General features: G+C 50.2%; 1 protein-coding gene across 2 annotated transcripts in view; it reads left to right on the top strand.

Moving 5' to 3' along the window:
* Positions 1-23,636, top strand: part of ZMAT4 (zinc finger matrin-type 4) — an 83,937-nt gene extending 60,301 nt beyond the window's left edge. The window contains exons 6-8 of one of the 2 annotated variants that reach the window (XM_042801510.1): positions 709-805; positions 8,817-10,958; positions 13,742-23,636. In XM_042801510.1, the coding sequence (XP_042657444.1) occupies positions 709-805; positions 8,817-8,832 (113 nt within the window). In that variant the 3' untranslated portion in view covers positions 8,833-10,958; positions 13,742-23,636. Of the gene's footprint in view, positions 1-708; positions 806-8,816; positions 10,959-13,741 lie in introns of those variants that run through there. The other variant, XM_032999338.1, reaches the window with a different exon arrangement.
* Positions 23,637-24,718: the final 1,082 nt, after the last annotated feature.

Here is a 24,718-nt window from a genome sequence, read left to right as displayed (position 1 = left end):
GCGGCGATCCGGGGCTCTGTGCACACACAGCCGTTCGCTTCGGCGGCTACATCAGAGCGGGTCCCTCTGCGGGGCAAAACGAGTTCCTGAGAGATCGGCTCCTACATACACTAACAAGGGACTGCCCTGAATTGTTGTCGCTACCAGGAACCCAGAGGAATAAATGGGTCCTCGTGTGCTCATTACTCTGAGTGCGATGATGCTTTGTGGGAGAGCCACAGGAGGGGGGTGCTGGCGCTGACAAACTGCGGGGACCGCCGTCTCCAGGAGGGATTTGCCTTTGAACCCTGCTTCACTCTGCTCGGTCTGTGCCTCTTAAAAATATTCCTTTAGGCTTCACTGGTGCTTAGATACCCTGGCCTCGAAAAGTCAATAGATGGGTTACTGTAAAGAGAAATGTCTGGGAAATTGCAAATGAAATTTGAGAGCTGTGTATCTTCTAATTAATCAGAAGTTTTCAGGGGGAGAGAGTTAATGCTTGCCTTTTTTTTTTTCCCTTTGTCTTCCCTCCCCCCCACCCCGCCCCATTCTTCAGCCATTTTCACTCAGTTGTATTTTCCAACTGCCATTTTAATTCTGAATAGTCTGTAGTCTAGGCACAAAGATGTTTTTCCCCCCAGTGCAGCCCTGAGCTTCCCCCAGCCCACACCGAGGCGCACATGGTGCTGAGGGCAGCGCACACTTAACGCCGCTGGGTTTCCTTTGCAGGCCTGAAGCGCAGCTACACGTGCAGCACCTGCAACGTCACCCTGAACTCGATAGAGCAGTACCACGCGCACCTGAAGGGCTCCAAACACCAGACCAAGTGGGTATCGCCGCGCTTTTCCCGGTGTCTGTCTGGGTCTGCCTAGATGAATGTGCATATAATAACGCTTTACACTCTGATAACCCTCTCATGAGGGGAGCTCTGGGTGTCTTGCGAGCGCAGTTACCAGAGGCACCTCCGCTTGAGAAACGTGGGGCTGAGCCCTGACGGGCTTCCCGGAGTCCCACCGAAGAGGATGGTGCTGTTTGCTCTTACTTTCCTGCCTGTCACCGCGTGCTCCGGTGAACCTGCTGTCAGCTCAGCACGCTTGCCAGGCAGCCGGTTGTGTTTTGCTGCTGGAGCTTTGTCCTGGTTTCCTGGGTTCCTGCCGGGAGACGCTGGGATAACCCCGCAGGCCCAGCGGGGTCTGGGGGCACGAGCCTGCAGGTGTCCCGGGGACGGGGGCTCCTGCCTGGAGAGGTGATGTGTGTTAAGGGGACGTCCTGCTTTCCTGCCCATCTCCCTCCCCTCCTGCAGACGCCTCCTCCAGCCCCACTTCCCAGGGACCCCCCCACGGCTGCCGTCCTGCACGTCTGCAGGGACACCCCTCACCCTCAGCTTGCTCCCCCGAGGTTGTCGGCCCCTTCCCCCTGCTCGCCACAGCACTGCGTGCGTCTGCAGCACAGAGCACCTCGTCGCTTCACGCGTCTCTTCCCTGTGTCCTCAGCCAAGTTCTAGGTTTGCTGTCTCTCCCCACTGAAGCGTATCAGAGGATGCTGGGGAACCCAAATATCTGCCCGTCCTCTCTTCAAACTGAGCAGTGCCTGATGGTTTGGGACAGATGAAGAAGAAAATGAGCAGCAGTGACCCAAGACGTTAATGATGTCTGGTCCTGATGCCATAAGCATTTGTGCTTAATGACACCGGGTTTGCAGCTTCTTTCATATGTTACACCTCAGAAGAGACACTGGGAGTGTAATGGGATTAGGTGTTTCCAAGTGAAAATGTTTTCATGCTGTGATTTAGAGCACTTCTGTATTACCCAACTTTGAGAATTGGAGGGAGTCTGCTCTGTCAATTAGTACAAATTATTAAAATGAAGTGATAAAGATATATGGTACCAGAGAGTAGATTAATGAACTAATCTCTCTTAATACACTTACATGTGAGCTTTGGGAACCGTTTCAGGCTGAAGCACTCAGGACTGCCCAGATTAGAAGAGGGATATAAAAGGTGTCATTAGTTACTGAGATACTCCAGGTAGCTTTAAGGGCAGTCTGAAAGATGAAGCAGGATGATCAGAACCAGCAATAAGTACTAATGTCTAATTTTGCTTAATCTACCAAAGGATAAACGCAGACCTTCCCCAGCTGATGATAGACCTTCAAAGATTCCTGGTATTATTCATGTTACCGCTATCCTATTTATTCAGAGTATTTGAATGTCTTCCAAATGTTACCCTTCCTGGACCTGAGCGTGTAGTCATATTCAGGATCTCAATTAGCAGAAGGAACTGATGGTGTCAGACTTTCTAATGAGGTGGTGTTCTCCCTCCCCCTCTTTGCAGAGGATGGGTGAAGTGGAAGGAGAGGCAGTTGCTGCACAGCCGTGGTGACCCAGACACCTCCCAGCCTAGATGCTTTGTGGAGGAGAGGGCTGGGCTCAGGCGAGTCAGGCGTAGGTTTAGGCTGTGCCACAAGCAATCCGGGACCTTCAGTAGGTCCTTTACTGCCTCCATCTCCCTTTCTCTTTTAGCCCATCTGACTGATGGTGTGTCCCTGCTCGACCAGGTTACACGGTGGAGTGACAGGGTCAGCATGTGCAGCACATTCCCACTGCTGGAAAACAGAGCTGACAGCTCTTCCCACTGGAAACCTGGAACGAGAGCAGCTGTGATGTGCTGCCTGGGCACAGAGCTGTAATTTATCCTTCCCCTGCCAGTCTTTCTGAGTTTGTGTTATTATTGTTGTTGTTGCTGCTGGTATTATTGCGAAGGATAAAGGAGTTCTTTTCAAATCAGAGCAGCCTCATTGATGGGAAATAGAGATGTGCAGAAAAAATGTGCTACTTCTTTCCAGTGTTGGGGGGGGGGGGTGCCTCACAGCCTCTGTTTTATACCCACACCTTCTGCTTTTGTTGTTCAATCACCTGCAATTAGCAGTGTCATCTCCACACTTAGGCAGTAAGATAATTCCTTCTGCATCTATTGCTTTCCCAAATGTTTTCTTCCAACTTACTCTGACAAAAATTGCAAAGACTGAAGATCTTTCTGTTTCACCTCTTGTTCTGTAGCTGGAGTAGGAGCCTGACAGGGAGTATATTCACTGCAGGGCTCAGGATTAAAGGGAATATCTGGGTAAAGAATTAGCAGGAGTTGAGACAAGAATTCACGTTCATTTATCGCTGCCCGTCGGGGAGAAGAGCCTCAGCTCCCCGACTGAGCCTGCACGGGAGGAGGCCAGGCTGTAGGAGGGGAAGCTGGGACCCCGTTCCGTGGCGGGAGGGATTGCTGCTGCTCAGAGGAAGAGCCTCCCGCAGCCGCTCCAACTCGCGAGAGCGGCTCTTGCAGAGCAGAGGCGCCGGGGAGCGGGGGCTGGTGCTGAAGCCGTGGGGTACAGACAGGTCTGTCCTGGGCTCACGGGCGGTCGGGAGCAGGCAGCGCGGTGCGGAGGCCCCCGGTGTCCCGGCCCCTCTCCCGGGGACGCCAGCAAGCCAAACGGCATCGCGCATTTCTGGTGTCGGGCTCGGTGGAAGTCGCAGTGGTTCCCAGAGCTTTCCGGAGCTCCGAAAGCACAGGAATTACTGATAGGAAGGACCATTGCTCCTCCATCTCGGTGAGGGTCACGCCAGCCTGTGCAGGGAACACTGGAGTAGCGCAGGGGCCTGCAGGACTCCCAGGTTTTTTTTAAGGACCTTCCTCTTCTGCAAATTAATATTCTTGTCAGTCTTTCTAAATTTAGTTTCTTATCCTTTATTCATCATGACTTAAATCTGGTCCCGAGAGTCCTTCATGGGCATTCAGTGCAAGAGGAAACAAAGTAATAAATTCAAAAGAAAGTATGTTACAAATGTTATAATGGAATGCCAATTAGAGACATTCGTCTGACCAATTTCTATGGGAAATTGCTCTGATTATTCTATTTCCTCCATCCATTGTTCATTCTTACACAATTTTCTTTGAAGCTAAGTACCCGAGCACAGCACAGATCTCTCCAGCGCTTATAGGAAAGTGCAGAAGCATGGGAGACAATGGATTGGCAGCTTGGGTTTGTGCACAACAAAAGCTCTTCCCACCCTGTAATTACTATGTAACCAGATTCTACTCTCCTTGTTTAAAGCTGATTTTGCAGATCTGTTGTCCTCTACATGGGACTGAGGGAATGAGCTACTCATGTCTTTTATCCTGAAACAGTTCTCCCCCCATGGTCTAAGGGGTCTGTACCAGCCACGTGCACTGATAACGTGGTTGGACCCAGAGATGCAAGCCCAGCACGAGCTGGGGGGTTCTCATGACTGTAGTTCTTCTACTTGCCATGTACACAGATATGACTTTGTACATGATATTTGCACAGAGCCAGCTGCTCAGGTTGGGCGCTTGTGGTAATAGCAGGTAGCAAAAGAATTTAGGAAGGTAAAGTAGTTCATACAGCTCGTGTTCTTGACTACAGAAATCATCTGTAGTGCAGACGAAGACAAAGAAATCTTCATTTCTAGTGCTGTAAACGAACACATTGTGAAAAGTTATTCTACATCCCGTCTTGACTATGGTACGAGTGACTGAAGGTACGCATGCACCCAGCTCAGCCCTGTTTCCAACGCAGAGGGGTGTGCAGAGCAGCAGAAACACAACAGATTTTGACAGGGCTGCATCTGTGGTTCTGTAGCTTTCTATAAGCAATTACCTCTTCTATACGAAGAAAATTAATTTTGAAATACAGACCTGGTTCTTCTGCTGAGTTTGCACTGCCGCTCTGTCCCAGAGCAAGGCCGGGGCGTGCAGCACCTTGGCTCTCAAGCGCAGAGTGAAGCAGATGCAGATGTGCGCTGCGCTGGGTGCCAGCTGAGGGCACTGCCCCTCCTGCAGCCCGCCCGCGCACCTCAGCGACTGGTGTGCCTGCTGGCTTTTGCTGTTCTCATTATTGTTGGTTAGTGTCAAGACCATCCTCTTCCTTCTAATTCAGGCTGAAGCCAGTGGATTGCGGTTGCTAAGGCAACAAAACATTTTATGTGGCTGTTATACTTCATATAATTTAAAAAAAAAAAAAAAGAAAAAAAAAAAAAAAGGGGCCGGGGGGCAGTTTGTAAAGGAAAGGGATTTTGTTCCGGGACAGGTGAGCAGGGAAGGTGATTGCAGGCTGGAAGCTGGTAGCACCCAAAAAATGCCGGAGAGATGAATCTTCTGAAAAGCGGCTTTAGGAGAGAAGAACTTTTATGAAGAATGAATCAAGTTGTGGATATTTATTATAGTTTTTGAGAGCTCTCCAGAGAGCAGCACACAACCGAGGCACTGCTAGAGTTGCTGTAAATAACCCACCATAGAGCAGCCCTTGAGCTGCTGCTTCGCGGGCCACGTTATCGGGACCCCCGTCACTTCTCAGCGTGGGCACTGGCAGTGCTGGAGCTCCATCAGCAGGGCAGGAATTCTTGGCTGCCTGCCCTGCAGCTGACCTGCTCTTCTTTGGGGGGTGTCAACTTAGCTGTTTGTTTATAGGAAATTCAGGGCCTTGCCTGAAAACTTCTGGCTGGTATTTTGGTGTTGAGTAAAAGATGCAGCAGGAGGTAGTTTATATTGAGCTAGTCCTTATCCCCCTGGCCAATGAATATGCAAAGCAAGATAATGTCTACTACCTCCCATTTCTTCTCCAGGGCTCAGATACTTTAAGCCGTATATTTGGAAATAAAGGAAAAATGCCTCCTTTTTTTTATCCTGTCATAACGTCAGGAATTGGGGCAAGAGTCAGATGCAGGAGAATATTTCTTTTAAGGCATCACAAATCTGGCGCCCAGACTGTTTATGTCAGGGGTCAGGCAGTGTGCATCGTAGCTCTGATGGGAATGTGTGTTCCCCCAGAGCACGGGCTGCTTTTAAATGTGCCAGAAAGCAGAGCTCCAGCTCGGGGCCCTGATAAGCGACGCTGGTGGCTGCGTGCACGTGTGCCAGCACAGAAGCAGGTTGTGAAATGTGGCTGGACTCTGGAACATCTGCAGCGGGGAGGAGCACTAAACCTTTAATTAGGGATTTATGAACTGTGTAGAGATGATTGAGTCATTGTTTGACTTGCTTTCCAGAAATAGATGTGGGTTTTTTTAATCTCCCCTTCTCCGTTCCTCCTCCCCGCGAGGAGCAGCGGAGCAGCAGAGTGACGAGCAAGGTGCGAGGCAGGCAGTGGTGCTGGTGCCCACTCCGGCTGGCCCACGGCTGGCACCAGTGTCTGTTTGTGCAGGGACTGGTGGCAGCCGAAACGCCGGCTGGTGAGGAGCTGTGGGAAGGGAGGACACGTTCTCTCTGAAATACTGAGAGAGGCTCACATGCCAGCCTCCCTCCTCACTGCTTGCTACCGGCTGAAAGAAACAAAACTTCACTCTTTTCTGGTTTATGTGAACTGTAAAGATGAAAAATCACTGCTAAAAGTAATTTGCAATGAACAACAGAGAATTTAAGCCCTGAGTAGCTGTGAAATAAGCCATAGGATATTTAAATTCTGGGGTCAGAGACATGCTGGTGTGCAATATTAACTTAGGGTGTTGCAAAAAGCACTTCCCTCCTTTAATTAGCACATGCAGGCAGTGGGGCTGGGGACAGGGTGCTGTGTTCATCTCTGTGTCCTGGAGAACAGAGCTGGTTTGGGGGAAGATGCACCAGAGGGCCCAGTGCCAGCTCTGAAGTAGCTCCTCAGGGGCTCGCGGATGAAAGGACCAAAGATGCTGTTGGCAGAGTACCAGAGCCCAGACCCACATTTGATGTAAGTGCCATCTCTGGGCTGGTTGCAAATATATCAAATGCTGTAATAATGTGCTGGATAGCAAGAGCTGTGAGCTATCCTCCACCATTCTGGCTGTCAGCGATCGGAGGCTGAGATCCAGCCCTAGTAATTAAGAGTCTGACTATATGGGGATAATGATTCCCACTTCCATGAAGAAGAATTTTATCTTCTCGCCTTTATTTTGTCTCTTTGATCAGCCAGACCTCTCTGACACATTTAGAGCTCGCAAATGTATTTTGGGGTTTTATAACCACTCATTTACACATTCATAGATGCTAATACACATCCAGGTTTCCCTTTCAAGCTCATGCTTTCTGATTCATTTTAGGATTTTTGCAGAGAGGGGACCCAATCCTTCCGCTGTTGTTGGGGTAAGAATCAATTCGACCTACCACAGGTGTGCAGTATTCAGTCAAAACGAATTGCTAGGGATTGAGCCTGGCCATTTCTAGTTTGGAAGGTGTGCTCGGAAGACCCTTCTGCACAGGCCTTCACCTACTCATTGGGTGCACCCTGTGTAAGCCCAGATGATTAATGGGCTGCTGAGGAACTAATGACAGCAGGCTCGGTGCCGGTGCGGGTTTTTTTCTGATTGAGAACACAGATGTCTAATTGGAATAGGGTATTTATTAACATAAGCTGCTTGGCTCTTCAGGAATTGGAGCTAATCAAAATATTGTAAATATCGTGCCTGGAGACATGTCACCCTTCACCATGATTGCATTTCCATACATTTTTCAGTCCGTTTAAGGAAGTGTAAACAACTATTCCAGGCTGCTGTGGCTGAAGCGTGCTCCTGGTCGTGGTACCCCGGTAGCAAATGGGGGGCAGATCCCCCTCTGCCCGTGCCCCTCGGGTGCCCTTGGTGCCTGTCCCCGCTCCGGGGGCTCTGGAAGTTCATTACTGTGCCAAGAAGCGGGACGAGAGGAAGGTGTTGGTGGTCCCTGGCCTGAGTTTGTTTGTGTCAGATTTTATGCAGAATGTTATTTCTCTTTCCCCTGGACTTTTCTTGCCCCTTCCCGGAGCTGGGAGGTTGAGCTCCCTCCTGCGCATCCTCACCCAGAATGAATTCACTTTTTGATGTGAGATTTCCAATAAATATCAGGAAATTATAGTAAATACTTGAGTTGTACTGTGTACTTTACAACCAAGCCAAATGACTTTTTCCTTACCTTGATGACTATAACTTTTATGGGTAGCGGTAACAATTTCCATGTGCTTTCTGTAATATATAGTGGCTGATGCCTAAAATATAAAGAAGTCTTTAGAGTGATAATAACTCCAGAAGATGAATAGTTATAAAAGGTAGATGGAATTGAAAGGCATTTTAATTTGTCATTATTTCAGTTCCAGAGAGCAGCTGAATAATTACACTGCCTGTGAAGAGAGAGTGTGTAATACTTTCTCTCATTATAGGATTAAATTGTCTCCCTTCCCTTTTAACGTAGGTGAAAATAAAGCTATCTCTGATATCTTCTGTTTTGATCATAATTTGAAAGCCCCAGAAAGGCTCATGCAACCTTGTTTTGTGGTGTTGGGTGTACAGATTAATTATTTTAATGTAGAGCATAAATATTGGACTGATTTTTCAAACTGTAAACCTGAGATCGCCAGCGCTTGCTGAATGAGAAATTCCTCTTTGGCCAGAAATGTGTTGGGTCATGAGCAAGGCAGGTTTGGTAGGCTCTTAAACAAATATAAATTGAGGACCTGAAGAAATTATGCTTTTTTCAAATTGTCACAGCAGTTTTCTTTCATAAAATACCAAACTGTCCTTAAAATTACGAATATGCTTTAGGTAGAAAGAGTTTATTTATATATTTGTTTAGAAATGAAGTCTCCTCATCACTCACACAAAAGAATTTCTTTACTTGTGACCAGAAATGTTGCAGGTTTGCCCCAGTACGGGTTCGCCTGGGATCTGCCGTCCGCGCTGGAGCTCCGGGGGCTGAAGGAGGCTGGGGGGGTGGGGAGGGGAGCGAGATGCTCCGGGGACGCGTGGGCAGAGCTCGGGACGTGCACAGAAACCAGCTCTGACCTGGGAACCCAGGGCGGAGAGTGACTTCTGCTTTGTCTCTGTCTTCCAGCCTGAAGAACCAGTAGCAGCTCGTCGGTCGAGACAAGGAAAACCACTGAGGCCTCTTCTGTGGAGAGGAGCTGGTCAGCAAGGAGAGGATGCTTTCTCGGACAGTGATCCTGTGTGGATTCGATAACTAACATGTAACTAACCTTCGCTTTGGACAGATACATGGATTTTTTTTTTTTAATTTTGTGGTGAGTTAAAATATTTCAATGGATTTTTTTACCCTTCCAAGATAATATTTATTCAGCACAGAGTCTAAGAGTATGATAACTATCCTGTAAATACAGCACTTAATCATCACTCATCTTCAGAGACAGTGGAAACAAAATATTTTACTTTTTCGTATTTATTCTTAGATTTCTCCCAAGAGTATAAAGTTATTCTATTACATTATCCATGATAGTGATGTAATCAGTCTTCAATCAGAAATAAACATACTTTCTTCACCTTCTCCAGCATGGTTTGTGTCAACACATAAAGAGCAACAAAAAGTGAATCACGGGGATTGTGTAACGGATGAATCTTTTCCTTTCCTCTCTGTCTTCAGAGAAACAAACGGTTCACTGAGCAAAGAAAACTAAAATGAAAGCGTAAAGTCGTTTTCCTGCCGGTAGGATTCCTACAGGCTGGACGGGAACCACTCGCTTTACCGACTTTGCTGGTGCCGACCCCAAGCCAGACGCTGCTCTGCCCCTTCCCGGGAGCGGGCGGCCCGCCGGGATCGCTGCGGGGACGGCGGGACCGGGCGGGACCGGGCCAGCCCGCACCGGCGGCACCGGCTGCGAGCGTGGGGACGGCGGAGCGGCGGTGGGACCGGCGGTGGGACCGGCCGTGGGGACGGCGGAGCGGCGGCGGGACCGGCCGTGGGACCGGCCGTGGGGACGGCGGAGCGGCGGCGGGACCGGCCGTGGGGACGGCGGAGCCTGGTCCCGGGACACCGAGGCCGACGGTCGCGGACCCCGGAGCTGCCGTCGCTGTGCCACGGGTGCTGGGCTGGTGGCCGCGGCAGAGCGAGCCCGGTGGGTTTGGCGCTGGGGCAGAGTCCTCCGTGCCCCGGGGCGGAGGGTCCGGCGCTCCCGGAGCCGCGCTGGCGGCCGCGGGGCCGCCCCAGCCACTCGCGCCGAGCCGCGGGTGTCCCGCCGAGCCCCGGCACTTCCCCGCCGCCCGGGCGGAGGGTTTGGGCCCAAGCCTTTCCCCGCCCCAGAAAGCCCTGTACGGTGAGAGGGGAAGCGCTCAGCGGGGGCAGCCCTCGGGGGCGTTCGGAGCTGGATGTGTCAGAGACCCCCCCGAGTGCCGGGTGTCTCTGGCAGCCCCTCCAGCCCGGTTCCCACCGTGCAGCATCCCCACCCAACAGCTCCGCAGCCGGGGGCCCCGTGGCAGAGACTGTGGCTCAGGGGGTCCTCGCATAGAGGGAGGACAACGCTCAGAGGATTTGAAAGGAGAAAAAATTGACCCAAAACCAGCCTTAACCGTCCAAGAGGAACGCTGGTTGTGCAGACCCCAGCCTGGTCCCCGTCTGTAGCAGTCTGGTGCTCATCTATAGGGAAGGGCTCCCTGGCTTTGGGGGAAGCAGAAACAAAGGCATCTCTATCCACTGGAAAGAGGGAGCTCACAAGGATTTTAGTTTTTCTACTGCAGTCAGCACAAAGAGACCAGGTTTCTCACCAAACCCGCTGCAATGCAAAGAGCTCCAATAAATGATCCGGTTTCACGCAGGCACCATGAGCAATGCAAAGCAAACCTCGCTGTGCCCTGTTACACAGGCTCGGTGAGTGCACTTTGCATGCAGAGAACCTGCCTTGTGAATGCTGCTAGAGATTAAGCACCACCTTTTTAAGGAGCACTCTGGTTGTTTTATACATGTGTAGCAGCACAATTCTTCTGAGACTGGCCATTTCCCTGTTTCTGCATCTCTGAAAGAACAGGCTTTGACAGTTCCTTTCTGTGCACACTTGGCTAGAAGCTCTCTCATGTCTTTGGAACGGAGCAGTGACATGTACGTATCCATCAGTTCATATACCAGGAATCCCAGCAAGGTGCAAATCCACTTCTCCAGCGTCTCAAGGAAGAGCAGTGACCTGCTGCTACGGGCTCTGCATCGGGGACACTTTTAATTTAATCCACAGCTCACGGCTGTGGACTGCAGGTTTGTGAATTTTCTGCCAAGTGAACAAATCATACATAGATGATTAATCTGTGTCCTCCATCCGCTTTTCTGCACCTTAATAAACCAAAGCAAAGCAAAGCGTATTGCTCTGCATTTTGGTGTTGAGTAGCGCTGTATGTTTCAGATGAGAGATGATTAGTCACATCACTTGGAAAACTGCAGTTGTGATGCAAATGTAATTTTATATGTTCATAGAATCATTATTGTATATTTGTAATGTGATAGCCAGTAAGTTACCACGCTCTGTAGCAGAGGATGCTGTAGGCTCTGCTCAGTAACCTTGATCTATCTCACCTTGAAGGAAGCAACATCCAAAGGGTTTGTACAGCAGAGCAGTCTTGAGTGGCAGATGTGCATGTGGAATCAAGGCAGCTTCATTGTAAGCCGATGCTGAACCATATTTTGGGGAAGGGCAGTATTTAAAGTCATTAAGTCACAAGGAAGCACATGCTAAAAAGTAATTGTCTTGAAGCCAGTGCTCGTACCTGCAGGACTAGGTCAGCACAAGCAATTCTACTTGTAAATGAGCCATGGGATGAGGCGGGAGCAGGCTTTTCATGGAGAGGACCTTGTGCTGCCAGAGGAAGAAAAATAGTCTTAATCTGCTGCTGACAGGGTTCTGTTTTTCATCTCTTTCCCTACCGTGGGAAGAACTTCATCTTCTGTGGCCGGCTGGAGCGGAGCAGTGCTGCCGCAGCTCTGGGATGCACCGCAGGCAGCAGTGCCATGGAAAGCTGCTTTGGCTTTCCTTCACAGTGATAATGTTGTGTAACTGGCTTCTTAATTACCGTCTCATCTGGGACTCTGAAATCCCTCACTACCTCGCTGCTATAGTCACCCTTTTAATGAAGCAAACCTATTTTTGCCAGTGGAAATGATTCTTTTACCTTCAAAAGGCAATTAAAAGCCCAAACTGATCAGGTTTATTTTTAAAAGACTCTTTCCAAATCTTCAGGAGAGAAAAGAAATAATTCTCCTAACTAAGGAGGAAGATCAATAATAAATGTTGCTCCACAGAAGCCCATGTGATGTTGCCTGCCAGCAGTGAAGACTAGACCCCTTCCAGTCTAAGAAGAAATGAGACTCCTGTGATTTGGGTTTTGGGTTTTTTTGCCATAACATATGAAATCTGTTGGCAAATATACTTATTAGGCAATGTTCAGTGCTTTATCTTCATTTGGCATTTAATCAAAGGGACATGCTACATCTGTATAATAGCTGGGCTAATTGACTTGATGGAACAGAGCAATCCTATTAGTCATCTTCATATTTGGTGAAATGAATATGAATATCATCATGTGTGATGACAGAGGTTACAGACAATGTGGGGCAAAGTCTCTAACTCATATGTTTGAGCTGTGACGGGTAGGAGACAGATACACAAAACTCACATTGAATTTTAAAGTTTGCCTAACTGTCTTTATCTGCCTTGAAAATCTTTCCTGTTGCGTTTTCATAGAATCATATCATAGAATGAATCACAGGATGGTTTGAGGTGGAAGGGACCTTAAAGATCACCCAGTTCCACCCCCCCACCCCGAGCAGGGCCCCCTTCCCCCAGCCCAGGGGGCTCCCAGCCCCGTCCAACCTGGCCTTGAACCCTTCCAGGGAGGGGGCAGCCACAGCTGCTCTGGGCACCTGGGCCGGTGCCTCACCACCCTCACCATAAATTTATTCCTTAGATCTCATGTAAACTGACCCTCTCTCAGTTCAAAACTGTCACCCCTCATCCTATCCCTACATCACCGGATCCAGAGTCCCCCCCCACCTTTCCTGCCCCCCCTTTAAGCCCTGGGAGGCCGCTCGAAGGGCTCCCCGGAGCCTTCTCTTCTCCAGGCTGAACCCCCCCAACTCTCTCAGCCCGGCCCCCCAGGGGAGCTGCTCCAGCCCCCCCAGCATCTCCGTGGCCTCCTCTGGCCCCGCTCGAGCAGCTCTGTGTCCTTCTGCTGTTGGGGGCCCCCGAGCTGGCCCCAGCACTGCAGGGGGGTCTCCCCAGAGCGGAGCAGAGGGGGAGAATCCCCCCCCCTGGCCCTGCTGCCCCCCCTGCTCTGGCTGCAGCCCAGGGCACGGGTGGGTTCTGGGCTGCCAGCGCACGGGGCTGCCTCACGGGCAGTTTTCCCCCCCCCAGTCCCTCTCCTCGGGGCTGCTCTCCAGCCACTCCTCGAGGGCCCAGCCTGGGTCTGTGCTGGGGATTGCCCCGACCCATGTGCTTAGTTTGTGCCTAGTTTAGCTTAAGTGGTATAGGGGAAGAGAAAGAAGAACCAGTCCTATTTAAAGTTAGTGTTTGATGCTTTGAAAACTCTTCCTGCTCATGTGCATGGTGAGTGGGGGCAGTTTGTGGCCCAGCGGACACTTGCAGAGCTTTGGCCATGTAACCCCTGAGAGCAGTAGGCACAAACTCAGACCACTGCTGAGGTTTGTTTCAAATAGATGTACAGGATGCTGTTACACCCTTGAAGAATATCTTCTGCTTACAAAAGGGACAAATGAAGTAAATTATGAATGCTTCCAGTGTACAGTCTGTCTGGAAGTGATTTTTCCCTTCACCTTCTCCCTTATATTGCTGGGGGGGGAGTGGGAACCCATGGAACTCATTACAAAGCCTTGTTCCTTCAGTGCTCTCGCCTCTTCTTTGCTAGGGCTTGTTGATTTCATGTTACATGTTTAAAAACTATTTTATATACAAGTGAGGTAACTTGTGTGCATCTCTTCGCATATGCTCACATATAATACTTGCATTGTTTTTATCTACCACATTGCAGAGGCTCCTGTACCTACAGCTTTCTCCCGTCTGAAAGCTCGTGGCAGCAGGGAGGTGCCTGCAAAATGGAGCCGTCCCCTGCACTGCGCTCCGGGTCTGTACTTCGCAGTGCACCAGCCTGCAGCGTCTCATTTCCTCTGCCTTGCTAAGGGGATCTTATCAGAGAGAAGGAACTGAGTTGGAAGAGAGACCTTTGCTCTCCCGGAGACTGCCTGGAGCTCGGCTCGTGGGAGCCTGGGCCCCAGCTGGGCTGCGGGTGTGCTTGTGCCCTCAGTCCTGCGAAGGGAAGGGTTGGATGCACTGCAGAATCTGGTTGTTTACTCTTTGGGGATGCTAAAAGATACTGATAGAAGCTCTACATGATTAATTTGTGCTCTTGCATCAATGCCTTTCATGTGTGGAGGAGAATGGGTTGTTCACAGATGAGTAAGCATCTCCTTAGGTTTCATAGCTGTGGGGCTGTTTCATTTATTGTGTTTTGGGTAATAACATGAGACACCAGTGTTTCTGAAGCTAAACTGCCTCTTTACAGAGAGAATGATTTACAGAAATAGGGCACATCATTCATGTGTATGCAGCCTGGCTTTTTTGAGCCTTCTTCCCTCCAAATTCTTCCTTCCCGCAGCCTATGCTCCTTCCTCCAAGCTGCACCCAGGGTGCTGCAGAGGTGATTTTATCAGGAGAGGGAAAAAAAGAATCTTCCAACTTGTGTGTTCAACTAATCATTACAAGCTAATTGCAGCAAATTAATTACAGCACAAACACAATTTCTTTCCCTAGGCAGGTGTGTAGACAGCTCTGATGCTGCTGCAGTGAGCTGGGTTGAACGCCGGTGCGATACCCAGCCTGTACCAGTCAGTTTGTCCCTCTCCCCCGGCTGTCCAGCTTGGCCTGGAGTTGGTGGCTTGCTTGGTCTAAGAGAATGGCCGAAGACAGGGGACCTGCCTCTAATTTAGAAAAATCTAGATTTTTATGCCACTCTGTCAGCTTTCAGGTAGATGGCTTGACCCGTGACACTGCAGGGGCGGAGCAGAGATGTGCGTATGCAAGAGCAGGAGGGTCAGCGCTGCGGGCGAGACTGCCACGTCCCGCACCACCCAGCCCTGCTGAGCAAGAGGCGTGTGAGGCAGGAATGGGATGCCCCATCACACCCCTCTGCTCTGTCCTGTTTCAAACTGGAGTATCTAGAGCAGCACAGTATTTGCATCTGCTGCCAATATTGTCCTGGTCCAGTCAATCAGGCTTTGGTTCCTAAATCCTTCTAATCTCTTGCTTTTCCTAAGTTCATTAGGCCTTCAAAGCAAGACATAAAAGACAAATCTCCTCGTGGTAAGTCGGTGATCCCTGCAGAAATGCCTTCAGATTGCGTGCTCTTCTCTGATGTTGAGACTAGTACACCACCCAGGCTTAAACGTTGTGTGCAGATAAGTTAGAGATCTTAGAAAATGGATGCAGTGCAACCATCGCATCCCCCAAGGTTACTTTAAATTGAAGGGTGAAAACACTTGCATATATTTTTCTCCATTAAAAAAACCTAAAAACATCGTCTGCATTTTTCAGGCAGAACATCTATAAATTACAGAATTTAATTTTGTCTGTTCTGGCCAAACATTTTCCCAGCTTAAAACTCTGTGCAAGATATTCTGTAAAGAAAGTAAATTACAATAATTAAGTGTCGGTCTGGCTGTGTCTTGCAACACACACATTTCTAAGGAGCAGTGCTAACTGGAATACTGCTGGCACTGGGAGACAGCTGGAAATGTGATTATTAACACCAAAAACTGTAGTCTTTTAGATGTGTTTCATTAGAGTTTTGTAGCACACACTAATACTCCTTTTCAGTCTCTAGTGCAACTACATTAGGTTACGTTTCAGGAGGCGAGATGCTAACTTACTGTAGTGTTTTATGCTCAGGCATAATACAGCACAAATAATACACGTTTTTTAACTGGCTTCTTGTGCTAAGGCAATAGAGCTCTATGGCAACAGTGTGTAAAGTGACTCTACCGTGATACACGCTACTTAACACAAAGAAATTAATCACGGGAGAAGAATGCTCCCAGTACGTAAGTGGTACTTTCTTTGTTAAGTTCCTATTGCATCAACTTAATTAGCAAGTCCTGACCTTTAAAACCACCTTCCATAATCTTCAAATTATGTATGTGGATGTCTGCATTCCTCCTCCTGCCTGTGCTAGCAGCTTTCTGCTCTTGTCTGGGTTCATTGAACTCCTCAAGTGTGTGGCCAGCTGAAAGTCCTCTCCCACCAGTGAGGGGCTACTGGGAATCTCCAGATCTGCGGCAGATCTGTGAGGTAGGGAGGACCCAATATGGTGCTTAAACATTGGGGATCTCAAGAGAAAGAAGGCGAATATCCATTAACATTGCAGAGTGTCCCTCACTTAAATTACTGCACTGAGCTCAACTGCAAGACTTTAGGATAAATTTTCTAGTCTAATTTCCATTTCCAGTGTCAGAATAGGGATGATGGAGCTGGTCCTGTTGACCCAGTGATGTTTATCTTTGCTGTGTTCTCCTGGCTTTAAGGAGCTGGGTTGGGAGACAGCTGCAGATCTTTTCAAGCCAGAACAATGTATTGCACTTTTACACTGCTTTCTTACATATTACTTGAACCCTAAGTCACAGGAGATCTAAAGAAAATTCTATAAAATTCCTTCTCTATATCATATTCTTATTTCCCCAGCACCTTTGTGCATCTCATAATCCTGCCAGTACTACTAAAAATCATCTCTGAGTGCAGCCGGCTTGTACTACTGCCAGGACCTCATTCCGTATCCTTCAACAGAGGGGCTGCAGACTGGGGTTTTGCTAAAGGCACGGGGCAGAACGTGAGCAGCTGACGCTGAACAGTTATCCTGGACATCTCTCCATGATGGTCGTGTTCCCTCTCACCCCGCTTCGATGTGGTGACCACAGATGCGAAGCCTTACAAGTAATCAATCCCATACTGTCTTTGATGGGCCTATTATCACACGCTGTCTGGTGAAGGAGCATGCTTAACGTCGTCAGTACAACACATGGGAGAGCCTTAATTGCACCAGGGTCTTTAATGACCCCAGCCAGCCTCAGCTGGTCCCCACACCCCCACATCCCCCACCCACTGGTCCTGGAGCTGCCGTTAAGCTCCGTCTGTCCCCCCAGCCGTTCCTCCAGCAGACTGGTGGGAGCTGCCGCAGCCAGTGCTCCCCAGTAAAGGCGGGGGGGAGCTGCAGGTCCCCAGCTGCGGCGGGGGGGACGCGGCTTGGCGCCAGCAGAGCAGGTACCCGAGCAGGGCTGGTGCCTGCAGCCCGCCCTGAGCCGAAATGCAGAGCTGGGTGAATTTTTAGCAGTGTCTGTGAGAAGCCTGCCCCGGAGGACTCTTTGCAGACGCTTTCCTGGAGACTTTGCTTGGGCGGGAGCAGCGGGGATGGTAGCAGCTCGCTCGCCTGGGTGGTGGTGGTGCGGGCTGGGTTTGCCGTGCCAGTGCTTCAGAGGCAGCAGTTTGAGCAGCACCCCCTCCGCGGGCCGCTGCTCGCTAATCGGGCCTTGCAGCGTGCTCTTGGGTCTTTGACAATAGCCTTTGTCTAATATGTTTTTAATCAGCGTGTGCATTTCAATTTGCATGTTAATAGCAAGGAGACGGTATTATATGCCGCTGTTGATGAGATGGTTGTCAAGCCTATCTTTCCAGTCTGAGGAAAGAAAGAAACTGCATCTATTGTATAAAAAATGAAATTGCAGAAAACACATGTTTAGGATCTACCATTCTCTGCCTCTATCTTTCTTTATCTCTGCCTTTATTTTTCTCTTAATAGCTCATATGGATGCATTCATTAATCCTTCTTTTTTTTTTTTTTTTCCCCTTAGAACAAGGATCATTTAACAGGAGAATAAGACAAGATTTTGTGCCTGTTGTGACAGCTCTAAGCTAGCCTAAATATCACATTTTTACTGGGTGTTTTTGACTTCTTAGACAGCAAAAGGTTGACCCAGTCTAGGAGCCCATTTATTGGAGCTGACCCTAGCAGAATAATTAAAATGCCAGTAAATAACAATGGCAGAGCTCACTCTCCAGATTTTGGCTGGTTTTTCACAGCTGACACAAGTGTTGGCTTCATCAGCCCAGTGCCACGAGTGGGGCGCAGCAGCGGCGCCGTCGCTCGCAGCCCGTACAGCAGCGGTGGTGCTGGGGGGCACCGGGAGTGGGCAGAGCGTGGCCCTGTGCAGGGAGGAGCGTGAGGAGTGAGGGCTCGTGGCACTGCTCAGAACAAACCCCGAGTACAAGCTCCTCGTGCTGGCAGTGGTTTCTACTCCTCCCCTTTGTTCGAGCGCAGAAGCAGCAGTGCTCTCGTCCCGCGTCCTCGGGCAGAGGGAAGGGGTGATGTTTTGGTGTGCAATTTAGCAGCTGAGCTCCGTGGGCTTCCAATTCACAACCCTTGCTGTCCGTGCTTAATCCCAAATCACCGCCACAGCTTTTCTGCAGATCACAGCAAGGGGAGATTATTTATCCTGTATTCATTCTGCTTCTCCCTTTCCTTGACTTTTTCCTGCTGTTTCAGATGCACAGACCTTCTGCACAGCCACTTCCCCGGCCTCTCCCGGCTTTCAGCTTTGGGAGGTGATTTTCTGTGCTCTGGTTTTGCACTCCACTTTCCCTCCCCCGTGTCTCAGGAGGAAAATGGCCTGGAGGCAAAGAGCCAAGACTGAAAGGAGACAGATGAAAAGAGAAACTAAAGAAATGGGAAACAAAAAAAAAAATTCTAGAGGAAAAAGCACATCCCCGCCTGCCAGGCTCCACTAATTGCTGTCGTAGCTCCCTACCAGAGAAGGGGGCTGGAGGAGAAGCAAAACCTGTTGGGCAGCAAGGGTGGGTGGTGGGGAGCATGCTGAGTGCTGCTGGAGAGGTAGAGGCAGCCTTAAGTCAAGTTCAGGTTTAGCATCACTAAATCTTAAGCATGCTTTCCTAATCTGGCATCAAAGGACACCGACGGTAAAGGGTTATTTGGAAAGGAGAATGGGGAGATATATGTACTTTTTTCTCCAGTCTCCTCTGCCAACAAAGATTCATTGCTGATCTGGATGAGGAGCAAGGGGGGGAGCACCAAGCTGCTGCAGCAGGAAAGGGGGTCCCCCTGCTCCTGGCTCCTGTTGCTCTGGAAGGGGCAGGGCAGAAGATGGGGAAAGCCACTGTCCGTCCTCTCCAGAGCATCCCCGTCTGCTGTGCAAAATGCCAGCAGCAGGCACGTGACTGGAGACCAGGACAGGCACCGCTTGTGTAAACTCTACATAAATATTGAGTGACAATATTTTGAAAGAGGAACCTCTCCGATCTGTGAGCAGGGAGGCAGCAGAACTAGAGGTTTTCAATCACACCAGCTCCAGAAGAAAAGAAGCGTGGCTGCTAATCTGAAATCAGTCTGCAGCTTCTGCAGCAGGACAAAAGGAACAGTATGACGTGGATAAAAAGCCTGTGAGCATTTGCGATGAAGTGGCTGGAGGAATGAGACCAAGCAAAAGTGTGGGATGAATGTTTCACTCCAGAGCTTCAATCCATTTATATAATCATAGTTGTTGTCATAGTAAATGTAAATAACTGAATGAGTTCAAATTCAGTATTTGACAACAGTGGCTCTTTGTTAGTACACACTGAATTCTTGTGGAAAGCCTTTATGTCATCAGAAAATCTAACAATATTTTAAACAGTTCTTTAGCCCTTTAGTCAGGCCCCTATTGTGTGATTTTTCTCACTCCTGGAAATGAGGGCTATAGTCTCCAAAGCACAAAGCCTCCTACAAGTTAATGTGTTAAGAAATTGCTTGAATCAAAAAATGTGTCAGTTTGGCAGCTTGCCTCTTACTGCATCACTATGACCTGTAACAATAGCAATAATGTTATGGTGAAAATACAAAAAAGCTGGTTTGCACCTTGTCAGCCCAAGGCAACAAATACCCAGGCTAACCTTAATTTATTTTTTGTAGGACATGGCAGCCCTCGGCCCTCAGTGGCATGAGAGACAGGCGCCAGAGCCACGACCCACCTCACCTGGCTGAGGAAGCATCCTCTCCAGTTAGCACCGGTGGTGGGCTCTGGCCCCACGGGGGGCCGGCCGAGTGGCACGGTCACGAGTGGAGGTTTGCCATGGGCCCGAGTCTGACAGGGGCTTCAGTCCATCCGCACTCCCACTCCGCACCTCTGAGGTGCTGGGAGCGGGACCCTCGCCAGGCGGGGGGGAGGTAGAGCAGCCCCAGGCTGCCTGACCCCGCAGCATCTCCTGAGGCCACGGCACAGCCCAACCCGCGCTGTCCGTCTGTCCTGGCTGTGCCCTGGTCCCGCTGGGGCAGGGGCAGCTCCCCTGGCTGGAGAAAAATGCCCGTCCCACTGCAATCGCTAGGCTCGGCGCAGGTGGGCTGCGGTGGGAAAATGCTGCTCTGTGAGGTGAGGTGATCACCTTGGGGTTGGAAGGGAATTCTTCAAAGGCCGGGAGATAGCTGGCATTCAGAAATAGATGAGAACAAGCCTTTATACCCAGAAAGGGAGAAATAGTGAAAAGCTGGTTCAGAATAGCATCTTCTGTAAAGTCCTACTCTCACATACTTTTTAATGAGACTAGTTCTGGCCTTAAGAGACGAATGACCTCAATTCACCCACAGCTCTGTGCTATTGATTCAATAGCTTCTCTTAATGAGGAAATTATTATCTTTGTTAGGGAATGTGGAATTTAGCAGGTGCACAGTATTAAATAATGAAAAAGCAACTTTGCTAGTGCCAGGAATATGATGGTGCAGTGCCAGGGATGAGTGGGGCCCTCAGATGGACTCTGCAAGGATGCTTCCTTTATGTCTGGCCTTGCAGAGCACAAAGTCTGAGATGTTTGTGCCACTGGGCATTTTGGTTTAGGCTGCCAGGAAGGAGGCTCCTGTTTTAATAGGTACCACTGTGGATTCTTCCTTGAGCCTGCCCTTGAAAGCAGCGTGAGGCACAGACACTGCTCAAGTCTATGCCTTCCACTGTTTCTGCAGGTTTAAGCAGCATGCACCTTTAGAAGTCTGGCCTAGTGCAGCTTAGATCGTGCATCTGTAAATCGCCAGGTAGTGCTGTCTCAATTTCTTCCCCCCCATCAGTCACTTTATAATGCAGATTTTTAGTTCATTAGTGTGGTGATGCATTAAAATGAATCTCAGTAAAAAGGCAATACCAATTTAAAATAAAAAAAAGAAAAACCCCCAACAATTTCCCCCTATCTCCAAATTCTCAGGTTCAGTTTTGCCTTGACTCGGGCAGAGGCAAGGGCCAATGTTCTGCAAGATTCTGTCTGGATCCCGGGTGGATCTTGGTGCAGCCAGACAGCTTCTGTACCCCGAGCCCGGGGGTCCCGCGCGGACCGATCACGGAGGGGTCCCCTGGCAGCAGTTCAGTGCATGAAGCTGTGGGTGCTCGAGCCATCCGGTGCTCGCAGCGCAGCCCGGTCCCCAGCCCTGGCGATGCTGGGGGTGCTGGTGCGGCACTGACTTCGGGATCCACCGCCTGGGACAAGACCATGGAATTAGATGGTCATTTGTCGTATGTTACACCACTGCGTCAAATAGGAAAAGGCAACATAAAAGGGAGGACAGGTATGCTTTCTCTGCTGGCAAGAGCTAAAGCAAAGCCACTTGTACAGGAAACCAAAATCACCACTGAGCTAAACCCGTACAGAATAGAGCTAAAAGGCGTTATGACATACCCTTTTCTAGTGATTCTACTCAGTGGGCATTGAATAATGGTTGACGAGCAGGGCAGTATAAATCACTGAAGTCTCTCATACAGCCCAGCAGGCACTGATGTGGCCTGGAAAGCTCCTTAAGCCAAGCTATTAAATCATTTGCACGAAAAAAAGCAGACAAGCCCTGCTTTACCAGCATGAACCAGCACTTTGGCAAAACTCATCTTTATTTTGAATGTTGTCCTGAAAAACTCATCTTTATTTTGAATGTTGTCCTGAACATTACATCTGTGGCCACTTACCAGTAAGTGCCTACAAGCTCTGAAATCGAGAAGGCAAAAATCACAGACTTGTGACCAAAGGCCTTTTTATTTCCTTGTCCAAATACCCTGGTTTCAGCCTTTCCCCAACACTACTTGGGTAGGACCCTGCTGGTGTTTTCTAGGAGTGGGCTCTGCGGAGGGCCGGGCAGCCCACGCACCCCTCCGTGCTCACCGGTGAGATGCTGAGCTGACATAAAGCCACCGTCGGTCCCCGGGGCAGGGGCCTGGCCCAGAGCCCTTCCCCAGCACATCTGCCAAGGTCCTGCAGACATGGACAGCAGGTAATCGCTTGCACTTGTATAACACTTTTCTTTTGAAGGATGCTGAAGGCAGGCATCCCAGCCTAGTCTCGGAGAACAGTCTTCACTCCCACCACAAAGTCCCCACTCAGCAGTAATGCAGGTTGCCCAGGGAGCTGGTGGAGTCTCCATCCCTGGAGATGTTCAGAAGCCCTCGGGGCAGCCGGCTCGAGGTGGCTCTGCCTGGGCAGGGGCTGGACAAGTTGTCTCCAGAGGTGAGGAGTTGTCTCCCTTCCAACCCCAACCAGCCTGTGGCCCAGCAGAGCTGGGACTGGCTCGAGGAAGCCCTCCCAGCTTTGGCACTGGGGGGGGGGGGGGTTCTTTTGATTTGTTTAGGAGGACAGGATGCTACTAAAATACTGCTTGATCCAAAGATGTTGCCCACAGGATCTCTGCTGTTTCACACTTGGGCTGCGGGAAGTGCGCCGGCTGTTTTTGGCACGGCTGCTGGGAAGGGCAGCGGCGCGGCCCGGCGCAGTGCGGCAGAGGTGCAACAGCAGCAGGGCCAGATGCTGAGCGTGGCTTCCTGGGGCTGCTACACGAAGCCTTCGGAGCTGGGCTGCGTGGCCACGCAAGGCGGGGAAGGGACCAGCCGGTGACTGTCCCCGCCCGTGGCTCCGCGCTCGGAACAGCCTGCGGTGCTGCAAGCCCACTCCGCTCCTCCGGCGAGGGACAACACGCCGTGCGGGCCCCCGGGATGCTGCCGGGGCCCAGCCACCTCCTGCTGCTCGGATCCGACCTGCCCGCGCCCCCGCCCCGGCCAGAGGTGACCCTGTGCCGGCCACCGAGCACAGCGAGCCCAGAAATGAACCCGGCGGGAGCCGGGGCGGCGCTGCCCGGCAGATGCGCGGCTGCCTTTGGGACACGGGTTTCCACTTAGCGGTTTCCTTCGGGCTGTAATCACAGCGACAGTGATGAGCTCCTGTTGACTTTCACCATCATAATCGGTTCTGTGTAATTTAGTATTAGTGTTGCAGTAGTGATGATCTGAGGATATAGGCTAATTCAAGTTTATAGTGAAATGTACTGCTTTTTTATTAGAGTATCCAATATAGTTAGAAAATGGACAAGCTTTAGGGCACGCAGATTCTTCTTTAGGTCTGAAACAGGAACAATAAGCTTCAAGCTATATGTGGACTGGAAAAAAAAATCAGCTTCAGTTTAACGTAATTATGGCAACAAATTAGAAAGTTTGGAGGGAAAAGGTAGTAAGTACCTGTACAATAAAGTATAAACCTCATGTATTATTTCAAATTTGGGAGCTTTAAATACTGTTACAACCATTACCTAATTTCACAGGATTTGAAATACGCTTTCTGTTTTGCATTGGACAGAAAATTGGAACTGTCACTTGACAGATGTGAATCGCACATGCTGTGATTTGTGTTTAGGGGGTTTTGTACAGTCCTCTCTGTTGCCATTCAGTGTCGTGCATTTTGTGCGTGAGAATGCCCAACCTGGTAACTTCTGTTCTGAGAACAGGGTATTTGCGCATGTACCATTTCTAAAGTGAGCACAATCGTAGACATGTATTTCAAAAGGAATGTTAAAAATAAATAATTTGAAATCTGTGCTATAGAGTTGGATTTCTTTCTTTCTTTCTTTTTTTTTTTTTAGGATTTATTTCAATTGCCTCTTTTTTCCACCAGCCAACCACTGCTCACCTTAGAGATGCTCTGGGGCAGTGGGATGCCACCAGCCTTTCCCTCTCCGCCCCACACCTCTATGAGGTTCCTCTGCGCTTAAAACGGGAACGCCACTTGCATCACCTGCATCCGTCCCAGCTCTGCGGGGACCGTGGGGTGGGCGAGGGGAGCAAGCTGTGCCCGTGGCGTTTACACCTGGCAGGGCAGCGGTCCATCCCCGCTGCGGCCGGGTGCCCTCGCGCCCGAGGACTCGTCGCGGTCCCTGCGCAGGGCTGGGGCCTGGCAGCTGGGAGCAGGGACGGGGGTGCGGGGTGGGTGGCAGGAGATGACGGGTGCTAACTGGGGCTGGCATCTCCCTGACTGGCCCAGATGGTTCCATCCACCAGCTCCGTGCCTGCTCACCAGCTGAGACCCCTTCCCTGGGTACCCGCCGTGTTCGGGTCGGTTTTGCTCTGGGAATGCTCCTCGCCTCCTGCCAGAACACCAGAACAAAGCCGTGCCATTCCCTCTGAACAATGCAATGCTAGCACAGGCCAGAAGAAAAGGAATTTGGAAAAGCACATTAATCTTTCAGCCCTGCTTCACCCACCAATAAGGGATGCCCAGCCCAGGCTCCAGTATGACCCATTCCTGCCAACAGCATCTTCATTTGGACCTGCTCACCCTGCTGGGGATTTAACATTCAGGCCTTACCACAAGGTTCCTTTCACCATTTTAATGAACACAGCAGTTGTTTGGAGGGCTAAAAGCTGAACCCCATGACTAGCTAACCCCGGGGCTGCCTTACGGAGGCGCTGCCAGGGGCACCAGGACCACGACCCAGCACCGCGCTGCTGGTTCGTGCAGCACAATGGGCCAGCCAGCTCGCCAACTGCTGCAGCATCACTCCCAGCGAGTACCTGTTGCTGCCCCAACCTGCTGTATTTCAGGGTTTGGGGTTTTTTAACCTCCAGAGAGACCAGCAGCTCTGTGGGACTGTCGGACACAGCAGCTGAGCTCAGGGAGCTGC

Source organism: Tyto alba, unplaced genomic scaffold (assembly GCF_018691265.1).
Source record: "Tyto alba isolate M040663 unplaced genomic scaffold, T.alba_DEE_v4.0 Super-Scaffold_34, whole genome shotgun sequence".
NCBI lineage: Eukaryota > Metazoa > Chordata > Aves > Strigiformes > Tytonidae > Tyto > Tyto alba.
The sequence above is the reverse complement of the archived record's forward strand: the minus strand, read 5'-3'. Positions and strand labels throughout refer to the sequence as shown.